General features: G+C 33.0%; 1 protein-coding gene and 1 long non-coding RNA gene across 4 annotated transcripts in view; both read right to left on the bottom strand.

Moving 5' to 3' along the window:
- The window catches only part of LOC111086025, a 2,522-nt gene extending 2,038 nt beyond the window's left edge, over nt 1-484 (bottom strand). Inside the window, exon 1 of the long non-coding RNA XR_002610797.1 lies at nt 23-484. This is a non-coding gene — a long non-coding RNA (uncharacterized LOC111086025). The remainder of the gene's footprint in view (nt 1-22) is intronic.
- Nucleotides 485-510: 26 nt separating this feature from the next.
- On the bottom strand, nt 511-21,316 carry LOC106460568 (sesquipedalian-1-like). Of its 3 annotated transcripts, XM_022387319.1 has the most exons (6): nt 21,242-21,316; nt 20,692-20,842; nt 19,046-19,093; nt 11,101-11,191; nt 9,824-10,737; nt 511-6,288 (listed from the first exon to the last, which is right to left on the bottom strand). In XM_022387319.1, the coding sequence occupies exon 5, from the start codon at nt 10,580-10,582 to the stop codon at nt 9,860-9,862; it is 723 nt and encodes a 240-aa protein (XP_022243027.1). In that variant the 5' UTR covers nt 10,583-10,737; nt 11,101-11,191; nt 19,046-19,093; nt 20,692-20,842; nt 21,242-21,316; the 3' UTR covers nt 511-6,288; nt 9,824-9,859. The 3 variants fall into 3 exon arrangements, with proteins under 3 accessions (XP_022243027.1, XP_022243028.1, XP_022243026.1); XM_022387320.1 differs by lacking the exon at nt 20,692-20,842 and having other exon boundaries at nt 21,242-21,309; XM_022387318.1 differs by lacking the exons at nt 511-6,288; nt 11,101-11,191 and having other exon boundaries at nt 9,014-10,737.
- Between the last annotated feature and the right edge of the window lie 596 nt (nt 21,317-21,912).

Here is a 21,912-nt window from a genome sequence, read left to right as displayed (position 1 = left end):
TCTACACCATTGCTGAACCCACCTTCATAGAACACAATGACATAACATGGTAATACCACACCAATATAACATGTCTACACCATTGCTGAACCCATCTTCATAGAACACAATGACATGGCATGGTAATACCACACCAATATAACATGTCTACACCATTGCTGAACCCATCTTCATAGAACACAATGAATGGCATGGTAATACCACACCAATATAACATGTCTACACCATTGCTGAACCCATCTTCATAGAACACAATGACATAACATGGTAATACCACACCAATATAACATGTCTACACCATTGCTGAACCCATCTTCATAGAACACAATGATATGACATGGTAATACCACACCAATATAACATGTCTACACCATTGCTGAACCCATCTTCATATAACACAATGACATAACATGGTAATACCACACCAATATAACATGTCTACACCATTGCTGAACCCATCTTCATAAACACAATGACATGACATGGTAATACCACACCAATATAACATGTCTACACCATTGCTGAACCAATCTTCATATAACACAATGACATAACATGGTAATATCTATTAATACAAGAATAATTGGTAAGTGTTTATACAGAACAATATGCAAAAGTTAAGTAATATATTATTTTGTAGGTTTTACTGTCAACTGATACAACATAGAATAGTTTCACGATAATGAAACTCACACCCACATGCTCACAGTCAATCTGTCCTCAAAACTACTTTTACAAAACATAGAAACAACAAATTGTGTTAATTATTAATAAAAAAACACAAGGAAAACAATGCAACAGTCTTTAAAACACTTATGGAATAATTCACAAAATCCACCCTCACAATATACACCACCACCACTTCTTTATGTCCCAGATTCATAAATTATTACAAGCAAATAATAATGTACTAGAAGCTTACAAACAATGATGAATTATATATTTTAAAACATGCAACTTATTAGAAAAAAAAACACATAAACATTGGGTATATGTTAAATACTTGTAGAGAAATAAGTCAAAGTTATTAATGAATCACACATGAAAATAAATCTTTGGTCCACTCTTGGAGGTTTCAAAATTATTAGATCCAAGAAACAGCTGAAAAATATTATGGCACCTTATTAGTGGCTAATATACGGATGAAGAAAGAAGTTTATTAATACATTTTACTGTAACTTTCTCAAAATAACTTCTTGGGTATACCCACAACACAAGAGAATGTTGTTCTCTATTAGCACAAATCATAAACAAAACTAGGATAATAAATAATAAATTGACTCATCTAAATCAAAACTTCTTCTAGTTGTATTTTGTGTGACATTTTAGGCAGTACCCCTTTGTGAGGCAGTAAAGACAGTATTACAATGGAATTAGGCACAGAAAAAAAGGAGCCTAACTGCATTGTAACAAAGTCTTTACTGCCTGAAACATCACACAAAATGAAACCAGAATAAGTTTTCATCTAGATGAATCATATTATTCTTTATAACATCTTATGGAACAACATTCATTCATAAACACAACTACAAAAGCTTATGTGAATAGAGAAGTGTCACATCTATTATGTTGTCATAACTTCTTTTATGGAACAGAAAGTCAATGTATATCAAATGACTTACATTCACCAGATAACTTTTTTCATTTTCCCCCCTTTAGATTTCTTCATTGATGTAACCAAAAAACTTTCAGACTTTAGACTAGATAAGACATTCTAGAAATGTGACACTAATATCCAACATCTGTTTCAGACAACACCAACACATTGTGTCCCGAAGAATTCAATGAATACACATTTATTTCCTTCAGAAATGAAAAGTTAGTTTTACAAAAAAAAACAATGAAATCTAATTTTTTGTTTCAGATATTCACCTCTACTGAAGTAATTATTTATTAATGTGTGTGTGTGTGTGTGTGAACTGTATATAATTTCAAATAAAGTTAAAATAAAGTTTTCTTTAATCTGAAGTAGTCTTAGCCCCAAGAATTTTGAAGATTCTGCAGCACTCATAACTTAACATTATTGTCGATTTGAGTAAGTGAGTTAGATGGAAGCACTTAAGCTTAAAGGTCTTATAAATTTTTCCGAACTGCTGAAATTACATTAAATCAATTCTAAGGGAAACTAAAGGTTTTTACTAGGAAGTAAAAAATAATGACGATATCCCAGTAGCTATTATTGATCATAAATTTAATTCCCTAATGCAAAAAATTAAGTCCTATATTGCAATAATATTTACATTAACACATCAATAAATCCACTTAAAACATTAAAATGTTGGACCGAGTACTAGTTGTAAGAAAAAAGGACCATTACATTATTAAGTAGCCAGTTGCTGCAATCTCCTCTAACTTTCAAGAAAAATATTGGATGCTAGAAAATAAATTCTGATGTGTTATTGACCTTAATCACATCAAAATATGTAGTAAATGTCATTGTAAACAGGTTCACACTTCTGTGAAATGTACATCCTTCATTTGTTAGTACGAAAATATATCTTGTGAACGGTGAGCTGCGTTAACTTGAAAAGCCTATTCTCCTAGTATCTATCTATACATAAATATACAGTATTAGAGTAATTACATACAAAAATAAACCACTGCAGTCTCACAATATTAGGGATTATTCTTTCAATACAAATCCCTATGAAAACCCGGAGAAACCAGTTTCTTAGAATCAAGTTTTTTCTGCAAGTAAAAATAAATGGTAAACATTTCATACTTCTGTTTTACTTATCACTATACTTTTATCAAGATTCTGCATAGTAATGATGTGACAGCAGAAAGGGTTAACATGTCAATCATTTAAATCACTTTTATTTTATGTTCTAATTGCTATCATTACAATAACTTGGGAAGATTAATCTCTTCGAAATAATTAATCAGGTGAAATACATTCCTGTGTATGTATTGTAGGCAAGTAACAACAATCAATTCAAATATTTATTCATGTGTGTTGTAGGCAGGTAAAAACAGTCACTTCAGACATTTATGTAAGTTTCACACACATGTATTAAAGAAAAAAAGCCAACAATTAATAGTACACAATAAATTTAAAATGAGTCTGTCCCCAGACTCAAAATACAATAAACAATAGTTTTACTTAATAATTTTACTGCATAATGAAAAATAAAATACTGTGAAACTGAGAACAGTCTCATACTTTCTGCATGTTTTGACATCTTACTGCATCATCATCATCAAAATCACATTATCAAATTTATATGTAATTCAGCTTAAAGAATTTCACACCATCTATTATCAACACTTCCCTTTCATCCTTTATCCTTATTAATATGTTAAAATTTCTTTTGGTACATTTGACTATCTCAATGGACTCGCAGATATTACCACTGATGTTTGCAGGTTGTGCTAAAATAATTTTTTTTCCCCATTGAATCAAGTGTTTAGTTTCATTAGTATGTTCGGCTAAAAATAAGATCTTTGTGTTGGTATTTCTAACACCTTTTTATGTTCATTTATTATGTATTTTAAATTTTTTCTAGTTTGTCCTACATAAACATTTCCACATTTGCAAGTTATTTTGTATATACCAGTTTTTTTCCATCAAATCAATTTTATCTTTAGTTATATCAAAAGTCTGGCTAATCTTGTTCACTGGTCTATATGTTGGAAAGATAAACCAGGTATAAATGGTAATACAAGTTGTTAATCTTCTTGTTTACAACAATTTTAAAAATTCTATACACATAACAATGAAAAGCAGTGATTTTTTGAGATTTAATGTGACATGGTTTTTAATGTGAGGCAATGATTACCAAGAATTGTTTTTGGTAATACCAGTTTCCAATTTTTCCTTACTAAAATGCCCATCAAAGGTAAGCAGTTATTTTCCTCAATTTCCTATGTAATTTTAACAGGGTTGTTAATATTACTAATGTAATTAACAAAGTCAATTAAATTCTCTTTACCATGTCACCATATCAAGAATGTGCCATCAATGTACCTTAACCAAATTTCTGTTTTGGGGGATTTTTCTTTGCTTTTCTTAATACTTGTTTCAAAACTGTCTATAAATAAGTCATATAATAATGCAGATAAAGGAGAACCCAGAGCTAAACCTTCATTCTGTATATAAACTTTATTCCAAATTTTAAAGCATGTACTTTTAACATTTTTCATGAAGATTAATTACATCAGTTAATTACATCAAATTTTTATTCTATTTTCATTTCTTCTCATAACATGCAATGGCTTTTTCACAGGTATTTTTCTGAAGATTGAAACAACATCAAAAGACACTAGGATATTTCTCTGATCTAATGTTAAATGTTCAATTCTTTCAACAAATTCTTAACTTTGTATTTATTTTCATCCCTTAAAAATGAGAAGTTTTTGGATATGAATTTTAATACATTGTATGTGGACCTCTTAATATTAGACACAATAGGTCCAAAACTGTCTCCAGTCTTATGGTAATCTAGGTTGTATAAAGTTACTTTGAATTAAACCTTGCTTTTCTTGAGGTGTTAAGGTTATACAATGTTTAACTTTTTCTTTTATTTACCATTGTATGGAGTTTATTTACTGGATTAATAGTTAGGTTCTTGTACAGACCTTCTTTAAGCAATTCTTCAATTTCTAAATCATAAACTTTTTGATTAATGAGTAAAGTTTGATCGCCTTTATGGGCTTTACAAATAATCACATCTTGTTCTTCTAAGCTCTTTAAAATTGCAATATCGTGTATGTTATTATTTGTAGATTTAAAATTCTTAACTAAATTACACCATTCACTTTTTATAATCTGTGCTTTATCAACATTTTTTAATTCTTTTAAGTCAGAATGTGAATGAATGTAAGTTGTGGGCTCATGATGCCTGCACTCCTGGTCATCAATTGTCTTATATATGTCACAATAGTGACTCTTGTGATTTTGCTTGATGATTTTTAATCTGCTTAAGCCTACATTTAACATTTTTGTTGTTGTTTAAATTGTATTTATTCTACAGAAATATCAAATCATTCTTGAAATATGTATAACATTGTATTCCTTGCTACCTCAATCACAATCATTATAATTCATCTCTTCGTAATTATGATCATTATAACTAAATATATTATCGATTGAGGATCATTCATACTATTGCTTCAATACCACTTTTAATTATTAAACAATATTCCTTTGCTTAGTTTAAATATCATAACTATTAATTACTGTAATCTATATACAATAAATAAATTTATATACAATATATTATAATATATATTCAAAACATATTTTAATATTTTTTTCAGACCTAATAATGTCTAGCACTTTAGGAACAGGAGGTTGCACTGGACCAAATCGTCCATCTGGTGCTAGTAAGCGGAAAAAGTCTGCAAAAGTTCAGGCTGAAATCCAGAAACAGAGCCATTTGATTCTGAAATATATTAAAATTAGCAGTGGTGATATAGAAGGACCAGAAGGAAAATCAAAAGATGTTAGTGATTTTCAAGTTGTAGAGCAAAACCTAATTATCATCCCAGTTGGTTCTGAAGAACAGGAAGAAAAAAAAATGGAAGCAGTAATACGAGTATGCAAGAAAAACAAAAGCCATTTACAGCCATTCAAGTAAGTTCAGATAGCCAGCAAATTTCCAGATTTTTTATTTTAAATGCAAATTGCCAAAGGGTGAATTGATTCATTGGCAATGGTTGATGTATTCCAATTAAGCCGATGCTATGTACTCTTTTGCTTATAAACTTTTCACTTTGCCTACAGCTACTAGCAGTGGATTGGCAAAAGAAGGCATTCATGATAAGAAAAACATCAGTGCAAAATTATCTAAACACAAACACTATGATGACTTGTACTGAACTGTACAAAAGATTAAAAGAGTGAAAGACAATTAATAAAATTGATGGTCAACTTATCAAAAAAGACAAATGTCATTGGCAAATGGTGATTGAATGCATTGTTGCCATCATTACTTATCTGGCACAACATAACATGGCATTTTGCAAAGATAGTGATAAACTGTAAACACTTAATAATGGAAATTTTCTAGGTTGAGTGCAGCTCTTTGCCAAATTTGACCCCATAATCGACGTGCACAAGAGGGTAAGCTGGCAGACCATTACCTTGGTCCACTCATACAGAATGAACTGATTGTACCACTCAGTGATCTTGTTCGCAAAACAATCATCAATCATGTAAAGTCAGCAAAATATTATTTAATTTTACTTGATTGCACACCAGATGCTACTCACCAGGAACAGACGAGTATTATACTCCACAGCTGTGATGTAGGTGGCAGTGTCTTCGACATTTTACTACCTTCATTCCTGCGGGAAAAAACCACTGGAGAAGCCTTAACTAATTATCTGCTTGACTTTCTAAAAAAAATGCAGTTATCAGTAGATGATATGTGAGGTCAAGGGTATGATAATGGCTCCAACATGAGAGGGAAACATTTGAGTGTCGAAAAACGTATTCTGGATCTTGAAAAACGTGCTTTCTATGTTTCGTATTAATGTCATTCATGGAATTTACTATTAAGTGATATGGCAAGATGCTCTGTAAGAGCAATGCTTTTCTTTGGCATACTACAGAGACTGTAAGTTATATTTTCTGGGTCTGTGGGAAGATGGTCAATTTTAAGATGACATGTGAAAGGTTTCATTGTGAAGCCTCTAAGTGAAACAAGGTGGGAAGCGTGCACTGATGCAATGCAAACCATTCCTTATCAGCTTATAGAAATCTATGATGCGCTTCAGGAAAAATTCATAGCAAATGATGCTGCAGCTTGTAGTGAAGCTGTGTCTTTGTTGCAAGAAATGCAAAAATACCATTTTGTTGTAGCTGTTGTATTCTGGTATGAAATTGTACATCTGATTAATGTTACGAGCAAAGAACTGCAACAAGAAACTGTTGACGTTACCCAAGCTATTGGTTTGATGCAATGCACTGGATTATAATTTGAAGAGTATAGAAAAAATAGATTCATTGATGTCCTGAATATGTCTTGTATGCTAGCAGATAGCAATGGCATAGAACCTGTATTCAAACAGAAAAGGATTCATTGGAAAAAAAGGCTAGCTCTTATGAAGAAAGTGATGAGCCAATCAGTAATGGAAAAAAATTCATTTGAAGTTGAATTTTTTAATTGTATGTTGGATACTGCATTGGTACAAAAAGAGAGATTCCAACAACTGAAAGACTATTATGTGGTTTTTGGATTTTTGTTCAAAGTTGATGCTGTAGACAGAGATGAACTGAAGAGTAAGTGCGAGAATTTAGAGAAGGTTTTACTGATAGAAATAGGGATAGCAAAGATATAGATGGAGAAAGATTGTGTGAAGAATTAACAAGTCTGAGGGTGACTATGCTTGAAGCAGTTTACAGATCATCATCACCCTCTCGAGTTTATTACTGAACATGAATATGTGGACATTTATCCTAATACTTTCATTCCCTTTCAAATTCTTCTAACGATACCTGTGTCAGTAGCATTTGCAGAATGTAGTTTCTTCAGGCTGAAATCAATAAAATCTTATCTACGATGTACAAAGAGTGAAAAACATTTGGTATCATTAACTATCCTTTCAATAGAAAAAGATTTAGTCGAAAAATGTGAATTTTATTCACTTTTGAACGAATCTGCAGCAGTAAAGTCAAGAAAAATTTCAATGATATAACTCATTTTCTCTCGTCCATTAATTTTATTCTTTGACTATCTTTAATTTGCTACTAAAAGTTTTATCTACGGGATGTCATTTGTTACCAAAGAGTTCATTTATGTTTATTTGTTAGTAAAGAGTTTAATTATGTTCATTTGTTACCAATGAGTTTAATTATGTTCATTTGTTACCAATGAGTTCATTTATGATTATGTACATATGCTACCAATTAGTTAATTTATTACGTTCAACTGAAATAAAGATTATCTCTCACTTCTGTTTTGGCTGGACCTTGCCTCACACTTGCTAAAGCCGGCTCTGAACACAAATGAAGTGTTAGAAATGATAATACAAAAATCCCACCTTTAGCTCAACATACTAATGAAACTAAACACTTGATTCAATGGGAAAAAAACTTATTTTAGCACAATCTGCAAACATCAATGGTAATAATGTCTGTGAATGTACTGAGGTAATAAAATTTAATGAAAATAATTCTAAAGTATCAAATAAGAATTAAGGACCAGAGGGAAATCTTATTATAATGGAGCTTGTGATGTATACGTCCAAAACTCAGATCTCGGAAATTACTGCACTAATCATCGCCAATCATAACTGGAAAATATTTTTATAACTAGGCAGTATTTTTATAGCTGACCAATAAATAAAACAATTGAAATATCCACAAAAATTATATGTTTAAGATTTAACCAATAAAAATTACAATAAAAAAGGAGTAAGTTTCAAATATAAAACAATCAAAAAACAAACTTAAAAAAATCATTTGTTTTTCTTTAGTGAAAATCTCATGAGTGTTGCAACAGAAAAGCAAGACACTTTCACTGATAACTGCATCTACAAAGAAATACTTCAATAAAATCTACTCTGTGATGTATTGCTTTGATGATAGCTCATTTTTAAACTAAAATTTCAATAAAATCCTTTTTCTCATGGATGGTGAACATTACTGAATGTGAAGTATGAGTACATTGTTTTACAATTGTCAGACATTTTCAGAAAAGGCCACAGACCCAATAGCCTTCAGCAGGAACTAGCAGTTATACCTGCCTGCAGGCAGGTATTTCTTCTAGTATTGTTAACAATGGTGTGAAATTGTTTAAACTGAAAATGTAAATTTGATCATGTGATTTTTGAAATTGTATATAGGTCTAAACTCTTGCAAAATATTTTGCACTCCTGATGATGATGCAGTAAAACATCAAAACATGTAGAGCAGCTTTTCCCAAAGTGGGGGCAAAAAATAATCTCTTGGGGGGGGGGGGGTGAGAAATTATGGTAAAGTCAATAGTGCAATAATGTAAATTCGAGCATTTTAATATATTTTTTATTAAAGAAAATAATAAGTAATTACTACAACACATATCTCGCCACTTAACTCACTCATTAAAACAAAAAGAGGGGGCACACAAGAAAGCATATATATTAAAGGGGTGTAAATGATAAAAGTTTGGGAAACACTGAGGTCTCACAATATTTTATCTTTGTACCATAAAATTATTGAATTAAACTATTTTTTTTTAGACTGGGGTCAGTCTCATTCTAGATTTATTATGTACTATTAAACATTGACTTTATTTCTTTAGTAGCTCTGTGTAACTTCAAATATTTGTCCATGTTTGATATAGGAAGATAACAATAACCAGTTTAAATATCTGTACAAGTATATTTTAGGAAGATAATATTCTATTTAAACATCTATCCATATTTGTTATAGGAAGATAATATTTAGTTAAGTATCTGTCTCTATGTGTTGTAGGTAGAGACAAAATTCTGTTTAAATATCTATTCATTAGTATTGTAGAAGGATAACAATACTCAGTTTAAATATTTGTCTGTGTGTGTGTGTGTTGTAGGCAGATAACAATAGATAACTTTCAGTAATAACTGAAACTAATGTTGACTACTCAAAGGAACCCACCCTAGCTGAGATGTTGAACTATTAATGATCAATTTTACTGTGAACTGAACAAGACAGTTGTGAAATATTATAACCACTTCATTGCATTAATGCAACTCCTTTTTGACTTCAAACAAAATATATGAACCATTGTCAAAAGGACTGCACATGATAGCTACATACAATATACATAATTCATATTAAAGATGTATACTACTAATGAATATAACATTTTAGCTGATACTATGTAACCTTAACTATTGAGATGAAAAATATCAATACCTTATTTACTTTAATACTCTGAGGAATTATGAATGTTTATTCAAGCTGTTGTAGCTTGTTGTGAGACCTGTTCTGCCTCTGTTCTTCAAAGAGCTTACGAAAATGCCTTCCATAATATTCATGCAATTCAATGAAAGACTGCTTTGATCCCATCAATTTACCAGAATTTTCATTAGTTGATTTTTTTTCATCTTCAGTGGCATCTGACTTAGACAGATCTTCTGCTTTGGTATTGAATGGATTAAACCTGTGGTTACTACCTGCTGCCTGATGACGGCAGAGGCAGCTGTCAGAGCGGTTCACTGGTAAACTGTTCCTTAGTGGCTGGGGAGGAGACATTTTTGGTTTTCTTTTACGTTCCGCTTCATTGACTTCATCCAGTTGTCTTTGCAATTCAGCAACCATTAACTTCATGTAGTCATAGCTTGCACATGCTAGAGCTTTCATCCAACTTTCCATGTTTTCCTGACTATCTGCACTAAGTATATATGTCCTATTGCCAGCACTATGAAACATAATCTTGAAAGCAAACAATTCTTCATTTTCAGCCAGCTCAATTGTACATCCTTCTAAAATAATCAAACCCATAGGATCTTTATCACCTTTCTTTTCAAAGTAAAACAAGAGATTTCCCTTTAGAGTAAACCATCTTCTTTGGAAACTTTTATTAACTTCTCCTCGTTTCAATAGCCAACCTTCTCTATCAACAGGAGTCTTAGCAACAGCAAATTGGGCTAGGTTTTTCTCATTTATCTTCATACTGGTAAACCAACTCACAAACCTTATGCACCAAACTTAATATAGCAAATAAACTAAATCATAAAAAGATAAAATACAATCCAGGTGTCCAAAACTAGCTGAATCTCTCAGGATGAAAAGGCAGATCTTGAACTATGAAAGTTTTCTTGTATTACCTAAATTTAAATAGGAAAGTAATCAACATTTGCTTCTTTAGATTCATAGTATTAACTTTAGTGCACATATTTACAAAAATACTAGTGTACAAATAGATGAACAAAACTATTTCTATTCTTCATATGAACATAATCTTGCACTCTGACTGGATACAAATACTTTTTCACAATTATCTCTTTACAAATTTGAATTTCTTATTGTATATTCAATGGGTTAACACACAAAAATACTACAAGTAAAAAATGATTTACTATCAATAAAATTACAATATGGACAATAGGAGGCCATTTGGTTCTTCAAGGCTGTTCTTACGCACACACACACACACACACACTTAACAAAAGTAAAAAAGTTAAACCCACCCTCTATGTTTCAGGAAATCATCAATTCCCCTCTTAAGAGTCTTGTAAAGTGTTGGCCTTTAATATTTCCAGCAGCCACCCATTCCTTACTCTGTTAGAAAGATAAAACTGTCTTAACTGGAGCCTATCCTATCTTTCATATTATTTTTAACTTGTCCCCCCTCATCCTATTATCTTCAGAATATGGCCAGAGAAATATGAGCTTTTTATCCTAACAATTCCATGGATAATTTTGTAAACTTCAATAAGATCAACTCTTACCATTCTTTTCTCAAAAGAAAATAAGAAATCTGAACCTATCCCTAAAAGATAACCAATGCATTCCCAAAATAATTATATTAGCCCTTCTCTGAACCATTTCCAGTTCGTCAATATCCTTTCTTACGTAAGGAGATCAACCAAAACTGTACACAGTATTCCAAGTGATATGTGTAATCAGGGAGTGAAAATTACCTCTTTTGTCTTGTAATCAATATGTTTATAAATACACCCAAACATTCTATTAGCTTTACCACTAGAATAGAACATTGCTTCAATGGCTTGACTGATTAATCCACCACTATGCCAAGATCCTTTTCTTCCGGCAAGCTATTGAATGAATTCCCATCTATTTGAAATTTGTGATCCAAATTACAATAACCCAAATGCATTACCTTACACTTACTATAATTATAAGTCATTTATCAAAATTTGTCCGGCTGATCCAAGTCATTTCGTAGTACCTTAAAATCCTCAATACATCTAGAAATATCCAAGAGTTTAATGTCATCACCACACCAACCCTTAGCTTTCTTCCATCCAAACACCCTACAATTCATTTAACTTGTCTTTCTCCAGTACCTGCCAATGTAATTTTCTTACCTAATCTTTTCTATAACACCTTATCACATGCTTTTTATAAATCTAAGTACACCAAGTACATATCCTTTTAATCATCCAGATAACAATTAAGATGCAGTACTCATGGTAGAGTGATTTTGGTTACAGATCATCTCCTAATTAAAGTTCCAATGAAATAATAACATTTCAAGTTATTTGAAAACTCTGCACTGAGTTCAAATCATCATCTTCTTAATGAAACTTCAGGCAGAATAAGACCCATTATGAAAATCACCCACTAATACTATAACATAATGCCAAAATCATCACTGAAAAAAATAATTAACTTCTTTGAAAAAAGATAACAGCTTAGTAAGGCAAGATTTTCCTATGGTAAATTCATGTTGGCTTTTTTTTTTATACCATATTTCACTAAATGATTTTGTAAAGCTTCTTTTATCAGATTTTCTAGAATTTTTCCCTCTACAAAAGTAAGGCTAACAGGCTTAAATTTCCAGGGTAACACACCCTATAAAAACAGGAGTACCATAAGCAACTCTAATCTTAAGGCACCTTCCTGATGTCTGTTGCTTTAAAAATGAAAGAAGCACAAATATCTGATCTATAATCTCTTTAAAACCCTGAAGTAAACCTTGTCTGGCCTTAGTGCTTTAGTTGTATGTTACCTACTGCTTTATTTTCTAAACTAGTATATTATTTTTATTACCTTTTTTTCATGTTTCTGATTAACTGTCATGAAAATGAATGATTTAAACCATTTTCAACTAGCTCTGTCTCACTAACATCACACTAAGCCATGGTCTTCACTAATTTGTCCTTACACAATCCTTCATCCTCAATCCATGCAGTTTCTTTTACTCTTATTTCCACTGTCTAGGTCTTTATCTTCAAGGAGGAAGATCATTCTGTGCAGTAACAAGTTTAGATTGTTTGGTTCATTGTGGGTGGTTCAGTTGTTTTTTGTTTTTTTTTACATTAATGAGTACACTCCAACTTTATTAGTAAGCAAGTCCTGCATGTTGATACTTGTACAGCAACTTTAGAAAATTGTCACCTCTTCCACACACACAAAAACAAAATCTTTTGCAACTTGTTAAAACTGCAATAATGCAGCCTAGCTGACTTTCATAGAACTTCTTAATACATTAAATTATGTCCAGCTTTGTATTCAGCCAAATCACATGAAACAATCATCTTCTTTCAAGTCTATAAATCTGTACCTTAAATACAGTATGTATACTACTAGTTGGGTAGGATGAAAGCAAAACTTTCAGCATCTGGAATATGTCATCATCTTCAAGCACTGTTCTTCAACTTCTGACAAGGGAAATTACTGCAAAATCTCTGTTAATGCTGCCTCATCTTCTTATTTTATCACCTTTGAGCTTTGAGGTAACACACAAAATTGTTCACAACAGGCCCAACACTCACTCACTTGCACATTGTTGCAGTGACTTACAAAGAACAACACATCCTCCACATGCAGTAGATCTCTAGCAAGTCCCATACGTGCTCAATCAGATTTTGGTCTGGTGACTTAGCATGCAGTTCAGTACCTCTATTCCTTCATCTTTAAAAAAACTGCTACATGATCCTGGCATTGTGAGGACGGATGTTATCCTGCTGATACATGAAATCATCTCCGACAGCACCAGTAAAAGGGCAAACAATTGGTAGCTGGATCTCATCCACATAACATCTTGCTGTCAAGGATCCTCCATTCACAACACAGAGGACTAACCCTAGACCATGACAGACCAGCTCCCAAAGGCATCATGGTTGACAATGTTACAGGCCAAATATTGCTCTCCTTCACATCACCAGACCCTCTCCCACTAATCATTTGAAAATACACAAAATATTCTTTCATCTATGAACAGTACAGGGGTCCATTGCTAAAATGTCCATGTAACATGGTTCTGAAGTGGACATACTTACAGAAAAGAATGAGAACACTGCTGGCTGAGGTCATCCACAGCCAAAGCTACTGGCCAAGGCACTGGAGACCATAAGAAGGGAAGTTTGGTATCAAGAGGAGTGGCAAAGGCATTGATCATTGGTGTGCCCAACTGGGAATAAATCCAACAAAATATCCAAGGTTGGAGTGAACGTTTCATAAAAAGAATCCTATATGGTCGAGATGGTCAATGTGCTACCAAGTTCAAAAGCTTCTGAGACATGACAGGCTGTTAGATGAACCCAATGTGAGTGAGCCCAAAACAAAGTCTAACAGAAAGAAATAAAGGTCTCTAGTGCAAGTCCCACTCTAACGTTGATATATGAAACAACCACAGAATTATTAGAGTGAGTTATAACCAAGTAATCCACAAGACTAGGTAGAAATTTCGAAAACACCTAATGGATAGCCAATAGTTCCATAAAATTGATGTGGAAGATACTTTAAAAATAAAGTAAGAAAAAAGGAATTATCCAATCATACATGGTATGATGTGTGAATAACAGTGACCAGAAACAGTCCATAGCATAATGAGGAAGAAATAGCCAGACAATGAAGATAGTGCATGACAAAGGTATGAAGGGTCATCTACATACCAGCCTGAACAATCTTCTCCAACAGATGATGAAAGTAAACAGCCAATGAGCAAGTTAGGTGACGAATTGGATGGGGGACACCTGGAAACACTGAAATGCTTCTCCATCCAACAAAGAATATGCTAAACAAATAAGTTGCTGGACCCATTTAGGGAGAGTAAGAGGAGAAAGATCACAAGTGAATGAAGGATTCCACAAAAGAAAGAGAAGGGATTTGGAACCATGAACGGAAGAAGTGTGGGTCAAATAACAACAGACCACACAAACAGGATATAGGAAGCAATAGGGATCCAAACAGGAATAAAGATGAGAAAGGAAGGAAGAAATATAGGGTTGAATGCACTATCACCCTACATGCTATACACATTTTAGGTAGAAAAATGTGATCCAGACAGAGATGAATATAGGAGTAATGGAATAGAATGTGAGGAGAACTGATAGCATACACATTGAAATGTTCATAACCACAAGAAAGGAGGAGGAAATACTTTTTAAAGGAACAGATGGTATAAAGAACAAGGAGCAAAAGGTTAAAAGGGAGGTAGGGTAAAGGCATGTAGAACAACATTAAGGACCCTTTCAGGTAGGATAGATGAATGGAAAGGGAAAAAAAAGGTGTAATAGGAAAACCAGAAAGTAGACAGAGCAGTCAGCAATAGTTGAGATAGAATAGCCCTGGATGAAAAAGCCACATGAAGAACACAGATAGATAGAAAACAGAAGAATGAGAAGATAAGAAAAATCAATACTGAGACCAACAGCAATAAATATGCCACTTCTGCTGATAAACTTCTGAGAAGGACAGGCAAACAGAATGGGACAGGAAGGCTACACGTGAAGGATATCTCAACCATCTTGCAAAGGACTGGATAGACTCCAAGGGTGAAGCCAGAGCAATGACATGGCTGCATGGAAATGGAAAAGAGAAGTACAAGGCTGAAGAACAAGGGAGTGGGAGAAGAGAAGGGGAGGAAATCTGAAAGCTCAGCTAAGAAAATCATGATAGGGCTGGCCAAAAGTGTGTGACCACCAGAAGGACATGACAAAGAGTATCCTAAATGAGGGAGAAAACTTGAGGGAGGAGAGGAATAGTGAGTAAACATAAAGGAGGAGATCAGACCATTCCTGACTGAATGCATCCAGTGCCAATGTGTGCAGAACAGAGGACCTGAATAGGGGAAGACTGGCAGTGTTGTAAGTGACAAAGGCATCAATGTGAGGAATGCCTAGACATGAACAAAGTCATTGAAAAACACGAGGATTGAGGGACCACTCCAGAAAAGTGATCCTGAGAGAGGTTCCAGTGATCATGTAGAGTCCACAATAAAAGATGCATGTGAGCATGGCCTAAGAGGATAAGGGGTTCCAAGGAAGCCCAGGTTTCCAAGAGATAGGGCACTTCTCACAAAGGAAAGGAAGACAGAGCTATGAAAAGTAAACCATCCAGGGTATGAATGCAGCAGAGAAAATATACTGTGATATAAAAAACAAAGATAAATTCTGGATGCTGGGGAGATAAGAATTTGAAGATGAGTATCAGAGACACTGACATTGGTCATCCAAAGCCCCACAGAAAAAGACCATTGGAGGTTGTGAAAAATCATGGTAAACTGAGGAAAGTTGAGAAACTGATGGAGACAGGACAGAACAATTACCAGATGCCAAACCCTGGTGTACAGAGGAATGATAAACAGATGGGAATAAAATCCTAGAGAAAGCTGAAAAACCCTTTCAATAGAATCCTTGACCAAAAGGTCCAACTTCACTTCGAAGAGAAGCTAAAGGGAGAAGGATACCCTGGGAGGAGAGAAAGGAACAGGAGACAAAAGGGAATGAGAGAAAAAAACAAAGGATAAAGCCAATGAATAGACCTGTAGCCACCAATGGTCAGCAGCAAAAGGAATCCATAGATTCACAAATATCCCAACGAACTCCCACTGTTCTTGATCCTAAAAGATAGACATCAACAAGACTGTCAGCACTGAAACATATGGACAGTGGAAGAACAGACAGGAGAAGACGTATGAGATGAAAGAACAGGGAGTGGAGTTGGAAGGATGGGAGACAGCAATTGAGAGAGGAGGAGCTTGGGATAGAAGGGGCACAAGGGTAGCCAAGGAAAAATGTTGTCATACAGCCTCACCCCATGACTACAAGTAATTAAGATACCACACAAAAAAATCATGGCATAGGAAGAGAGCCAAACAAAGATAACAAGGAGGTCAATGCACTTGGGCAAGAAGGTCATTCCTCCCCAAAAAATACCAATAACAGAGTAGAGTAACCAAGTGAGAAGGAACAAGGCTGAGGAAGAAGAGCGTGCCAACATAGAAAAAGGGAATGAGTGTTCACTGAAAATCTCTCAGGGGAACAGTGGACTGCTTCCAATAGGATATAGATGGAGGATATATAACATAAAAGGGTAGTGAACGTAAGGCAAAAGCAAGAAAACTGAGCTGTAGAAAGACTTATAAAGGACAGTGGATCAGAACACCAAGCCTGAAGAAGAAACTCCAGAGCTTGGGAGTTCAAGAAAAGGGCTTCAGCCCAATTATAAGCCAAGGCAACTTTGCAAACCAGTCATGGAGGACAAGGCATACTGGCACCAAAGTGAAGTTGAGACAAATAATTTTTCAGTACAGACTTGGATATTAGTGGAAGGAGGAAAAACATAATATCTGAAGAACGGAAAGTATAGAATGATAAGAAATTGGAGAGAGTGAAAAAAGGTAACATACCTGAAAATAAAAAGTCACAGAAGGATACAGAATGTCAAAGTAAATCCATATTTGTACTGTAAGAGTTGTTTGCAAATTTAAGTGTTGAGAAAAGATTGCCTAAAATGCATTTCCTAACAGACAGGAATTTTTGGAGAAGAGAAGCCTGAATCAAGGCCTGGAAAAGGTACAGGCCACATGCAAGACTCCACCATCCACTGCACAATAGCAGTCATATCCTCTAACAGACAAAGAAACAACTGACCCCATTGTGGTAGTTTGTTCAGAATGAACAAAGTTCAAACGTTCAACACCTGACAGTGTAGAAATGAATGTCTCTAGTAATACATATTGCAGAAATTAAGAGCCACAAAGTCTGCAAAGGCAGAATTGTTTGAAAATAAAACAAAAATATTTCCACAACAGTTGGTTTTGTAGATACTTCAACCAAATGTTGATATTGAGAAATCTTGCGTGAGCAAAATAAGACATCTTGACACGAGTGCTAAATTGAGAAGTGATGATTGAACAATCAGTATAGGGGGAGCCAGCTGCACTTAGGAGACTGCTCACTTGCATGCAGCAATGCCACATCGAAACATGAGATTAGGAGGGAGCCTCAAGGCTAGTGGAGAGCAAAAAACATATGCACTGAATTGGGAAAAGCTGAATATGAGAAGAGGTTACATATCATATAGGAAAATACTGTTTGCCAGTTTCCATAGTAAGTTTTCTTCCTCACATCTATAGATACAAGGAAGGTACCCAAACTGATTTCTACATACCAGGAAACATTATGAATTCAGAAGGCCTAAAAAAACAATCATTAAGCTAAATTATTAGTAGTAGTTTTTAGCATGTAAAAACTATCATATGAAACTTCAATCATTTTAATGAGCTCACAGGTACGCAAGTCATGTTTTTATATTTTAAAACAAGAGACATTAAACAACCTTTACCCTTGTCTTTTCTGTACCAAAGCTCTTCCTTTCATTCTTAAGCATAAGCTTAACCCTCTCTCAATGGGCAGGTCAAAGGGCTCATGTCAGGACACTTTAGTTTTTTTTTTAGAATTTAATTAAACAACTGTATTATCATTGTATGTCAATAAAATTGGCATCATAACATAGTGTATAGTTCAAAGTTTAATATTATATATGTTTTAATTTCTTAATTTGAAAGAAAATATTAAAAAGATACCAAGTATGCTTTTTTGTGTCATATGGCATATCTTCTTGTCTTACTGATCAGTTTATATTTTATTACATCTACCATAAGACATCTACAGTGGTTAATGAACTAGAAACCCAAATTAAATTACAACAAATATTTGTTTCACAAAAGATATTATATGTACATACCCACAATTTTAACAATAACTACATTGCACAGAATCATAATAAAAAGTTAGAGAGAGTGCAGTTTTATAGTACTGAAATCCATGAAAGCTTATATTCATGTATTTGGTTCAGTAATTATGTTAAGGTAAAAAAATTAGAAAGTGCTTTTTTGATAAATGAAAGTTATACTACATAAAACACGGGCCATTTATATTCTTTATTTTTTATTCCTGACCCACCAAATTTCAAAACTTGACATAGCACATCAAGAGATTACAGTATTAACAAAGACCACATGATTATTAACAAGCTTTTTACAATTTTAGTTCCTAGTCTAATAAACAAAGTTAAAGGTAACCCATTTTTTTTCATTGATCTATTACATATTAAACTACATTAATATAATCCATTTTCAATACACAGTGTTACAGGAATGTTTCATCAAAACTGAATAATTGCATATGAAGACACAATAATTAAACGCAAAGCACTCACCAAACACTAAAGGATCATCTTCAATTGTCTTTATGTAAACCCACAAACCTGAAATATAAATTTAATACACATGAAGTACATAAATGGAATACAACTGTGGCAAAGATAGTAACTAACAAACATCCAGTGAAACATATTTTTCATAATTAAGGGTATAATTCATATCAAAATATGTATTGCTACACATGTAATTAACAGTTACCATTAGAGGTATAACATACACTCCCACACGAAGTCTGCAGAATTGTTCAACTGTGAATTTCAAATGATTTGTTTAAATGTGAGATAGTCTAGGCAAATGTAAAATGTAAGACATCAGAGTCTAACTGCTAGACTAAAAAAAGACATAAAACATGAAACACATCTGACAAATTACACATAAATATTAATTAATTACACAAGATGTTTAAATAATACAGTGTGACATTTGATATTCTTAGAGAAGTAGGTAAAATATATAGCAGAAACTAAATGTAAATAATAAAGTTTGAGTATAATATCGTAATTATGGAATAAACTATTACAGTACAGATTCTTGTATATATTTTTTCAATCGTTGATATCGCAGTGTCTACCAACATGATCACCTTGCTGATAGCATAGTTGGGCTATTGGCACAGTCATGGGAATTGAGTATCAAACTCCACAGCTGTCACATAAAAGTGGAATTAACAGAATCAGCAGAATGTAGATTAATGAGCCATTTTCCTGCTTTAATGAATATAAAGAATCATTTGACAAATTTTGCAATGATAATTTATACAGTTAATAACTGTTAACAATTTAATAACTAAATAAGCTAACTAAAGCTGATGAAAAGTTTGGCACAGAAAATATTTAGAAAAGTTATTAATCATAGACTACATAATATTTGTGAATGCAATGATCAAATATAATTTTTAGGTGCCATAAAAATATTATATTTCATCAATACAAACATTAATATGAATTGATTTGTATTATCTGTTTTTTGTTGTTGTTGTTTTTTCAATACTGATATAGTTGTAAGACATTTAATAGGCATTAAACATTCAAAGATACATCTGCTTTCAATGACAAGGATAAGAAGAATTCTTTTGCATAGAAGCAAATTTTTACAAAAATAAATCTCATTTTGTGCATCATTATTTTTGACTTAAAGATACAAGTTACTTTTTTTTTTTGGGAGATTTAGCTCTCACACAGAATATGTCTACCACAGACTATAAGTAAGCTGTACTTCCATTAACAGAATGTTTCAGCATATTATATGCTCATAATTTTCCTATGGATGCCAAAAATTGAATGTATGGAAGTCTCTTGGGATTTCCAAGCTCCGATTCCAAACCCCTATATATATAAAAAAAAATATTTGTTTAGGTTTCAGACTGGTCCTATTTTATTGTTGCAACATACAATTCTTTCAGGGTTTTTTTTACTAATCAAATTTTAACAAGGGCTTAAACAATTAAATTGTCTTTTGAACCTTTAATGATTGCAAGAGTAAATTGTGATCTTCAATAATCAATCTCTACTATCTGTGTAGCATTAAAATATATTTGAATACACCAGCACCATTTGTAACACTTCTTAAGGCACATCCCAAGCACCATTAAGCACACAAAGATAAACAAAACAAACAGTAATGTTCAGTCAAAATAGCTTACTTTAGAACATGCTATATGACAAACTTGCACAGTCACATTGACATTTAGCATAAATTACTGTCTTCTAAGACCTCCAGTTTTTGAATGGGGCTTTCAAAATTGACGTGCTGAAAATCTTGGACCTCTCACTTTATGCAAATCACTGGAAGAGCTTAATAATATAAGAATAATACACACAAAGAAAAGTATGAGAAATTCAGTCCTGAACTGCTGGAAAATTATTTATATTTTTATCAATAAATTATCTTTCATTCATAATTTTAGTTCTAAAAACATTTCAGAAAACACAGTTTCATTACAATGAAAATATTAAATCTTATCATATGTCTTATTTGACATACCAGTACCAAAAGCTTGAATGACATAAGTAAATAGACTGAATCAGCGATGTTATCGAGCAATGAGTACAACATACAAGCGTTTCGTAATACTAATTGTAGTAGTAGTAGTACCAGGAGCATTTTGAATTTGATTTACGTGAATTAAAAATTAAGATCTAAATTGTTAAAACTTATTTAACGAAATATTAACTTAATTCAATGAATTATACCTGGCTTAAACAATAATACTGAAAAATGTAAATACTTTGCAAACTTATTAAAATCTACACTACATTCTACTTGTGTGACAAACATACCTACATAGGCCTATTTGTGACACCAACAAATACAACATAAAATCGAACTGTCCTCTAACGGGCATTAGGTTTTAATTTATAGGTTTAAAGCATAATTACCATAGAAAAAATAATATATATATATATTTAGTTTTTAAAGGAAAGATGAACTTTCCTAAACTGGGGTTTTCAGGGATATTAATATCCCCCTTCGCCCCGCTCACGAGAAAGAAAATTTTACTAAGATCGTGGGGTTAAAAGAAATTTCAGAGTTAAATCATATCTAGTTAATTGGTTGGTGTGGAGATTTGGCAAATGCTTGGGAGTCCAGGAAGCAGAGAGAAGACCAAAGCTGACGACAACGTTGATGAGAAAAAGTAAGATCACAACATTCGACAAAGCATATCTCAATATACTCCCTGTATAATTATTAACGTGTGCCAAATATATTTATTCCACATTATTATAATAAAACACTAAATGTATTTGATAAGAGTAATTCTATTTAACAGCAATAATATAAAAAAGGTGTTGCGTCATCGAGATCATGTGATTCTCACGCTCTCTACTTTCTAGAATTATCCTGTAATTTGGCGAATGTTCTA

The sequence above is a fragment of the Limulus polyphemus genome, unplaced genomic scaffold, assembly GCF_000517525.1.
Source record: "Limulus polyphemus unplaced genomic scaffold, Limulus_polyphemus-2.1.2 Scaffold796, whole genome shotgun sequence".
Taxonomy (NCBI): Eukaryota; Metazoa; Arthropoda; class Merostomata; order Xiphosura; family Limulidae; genus Limulus; species Limulus polyphemus.
Note: the sequence above shows the minus strand (reverse complement) of the source record. Positions and strands in the feature narration are given on the sequence as shown.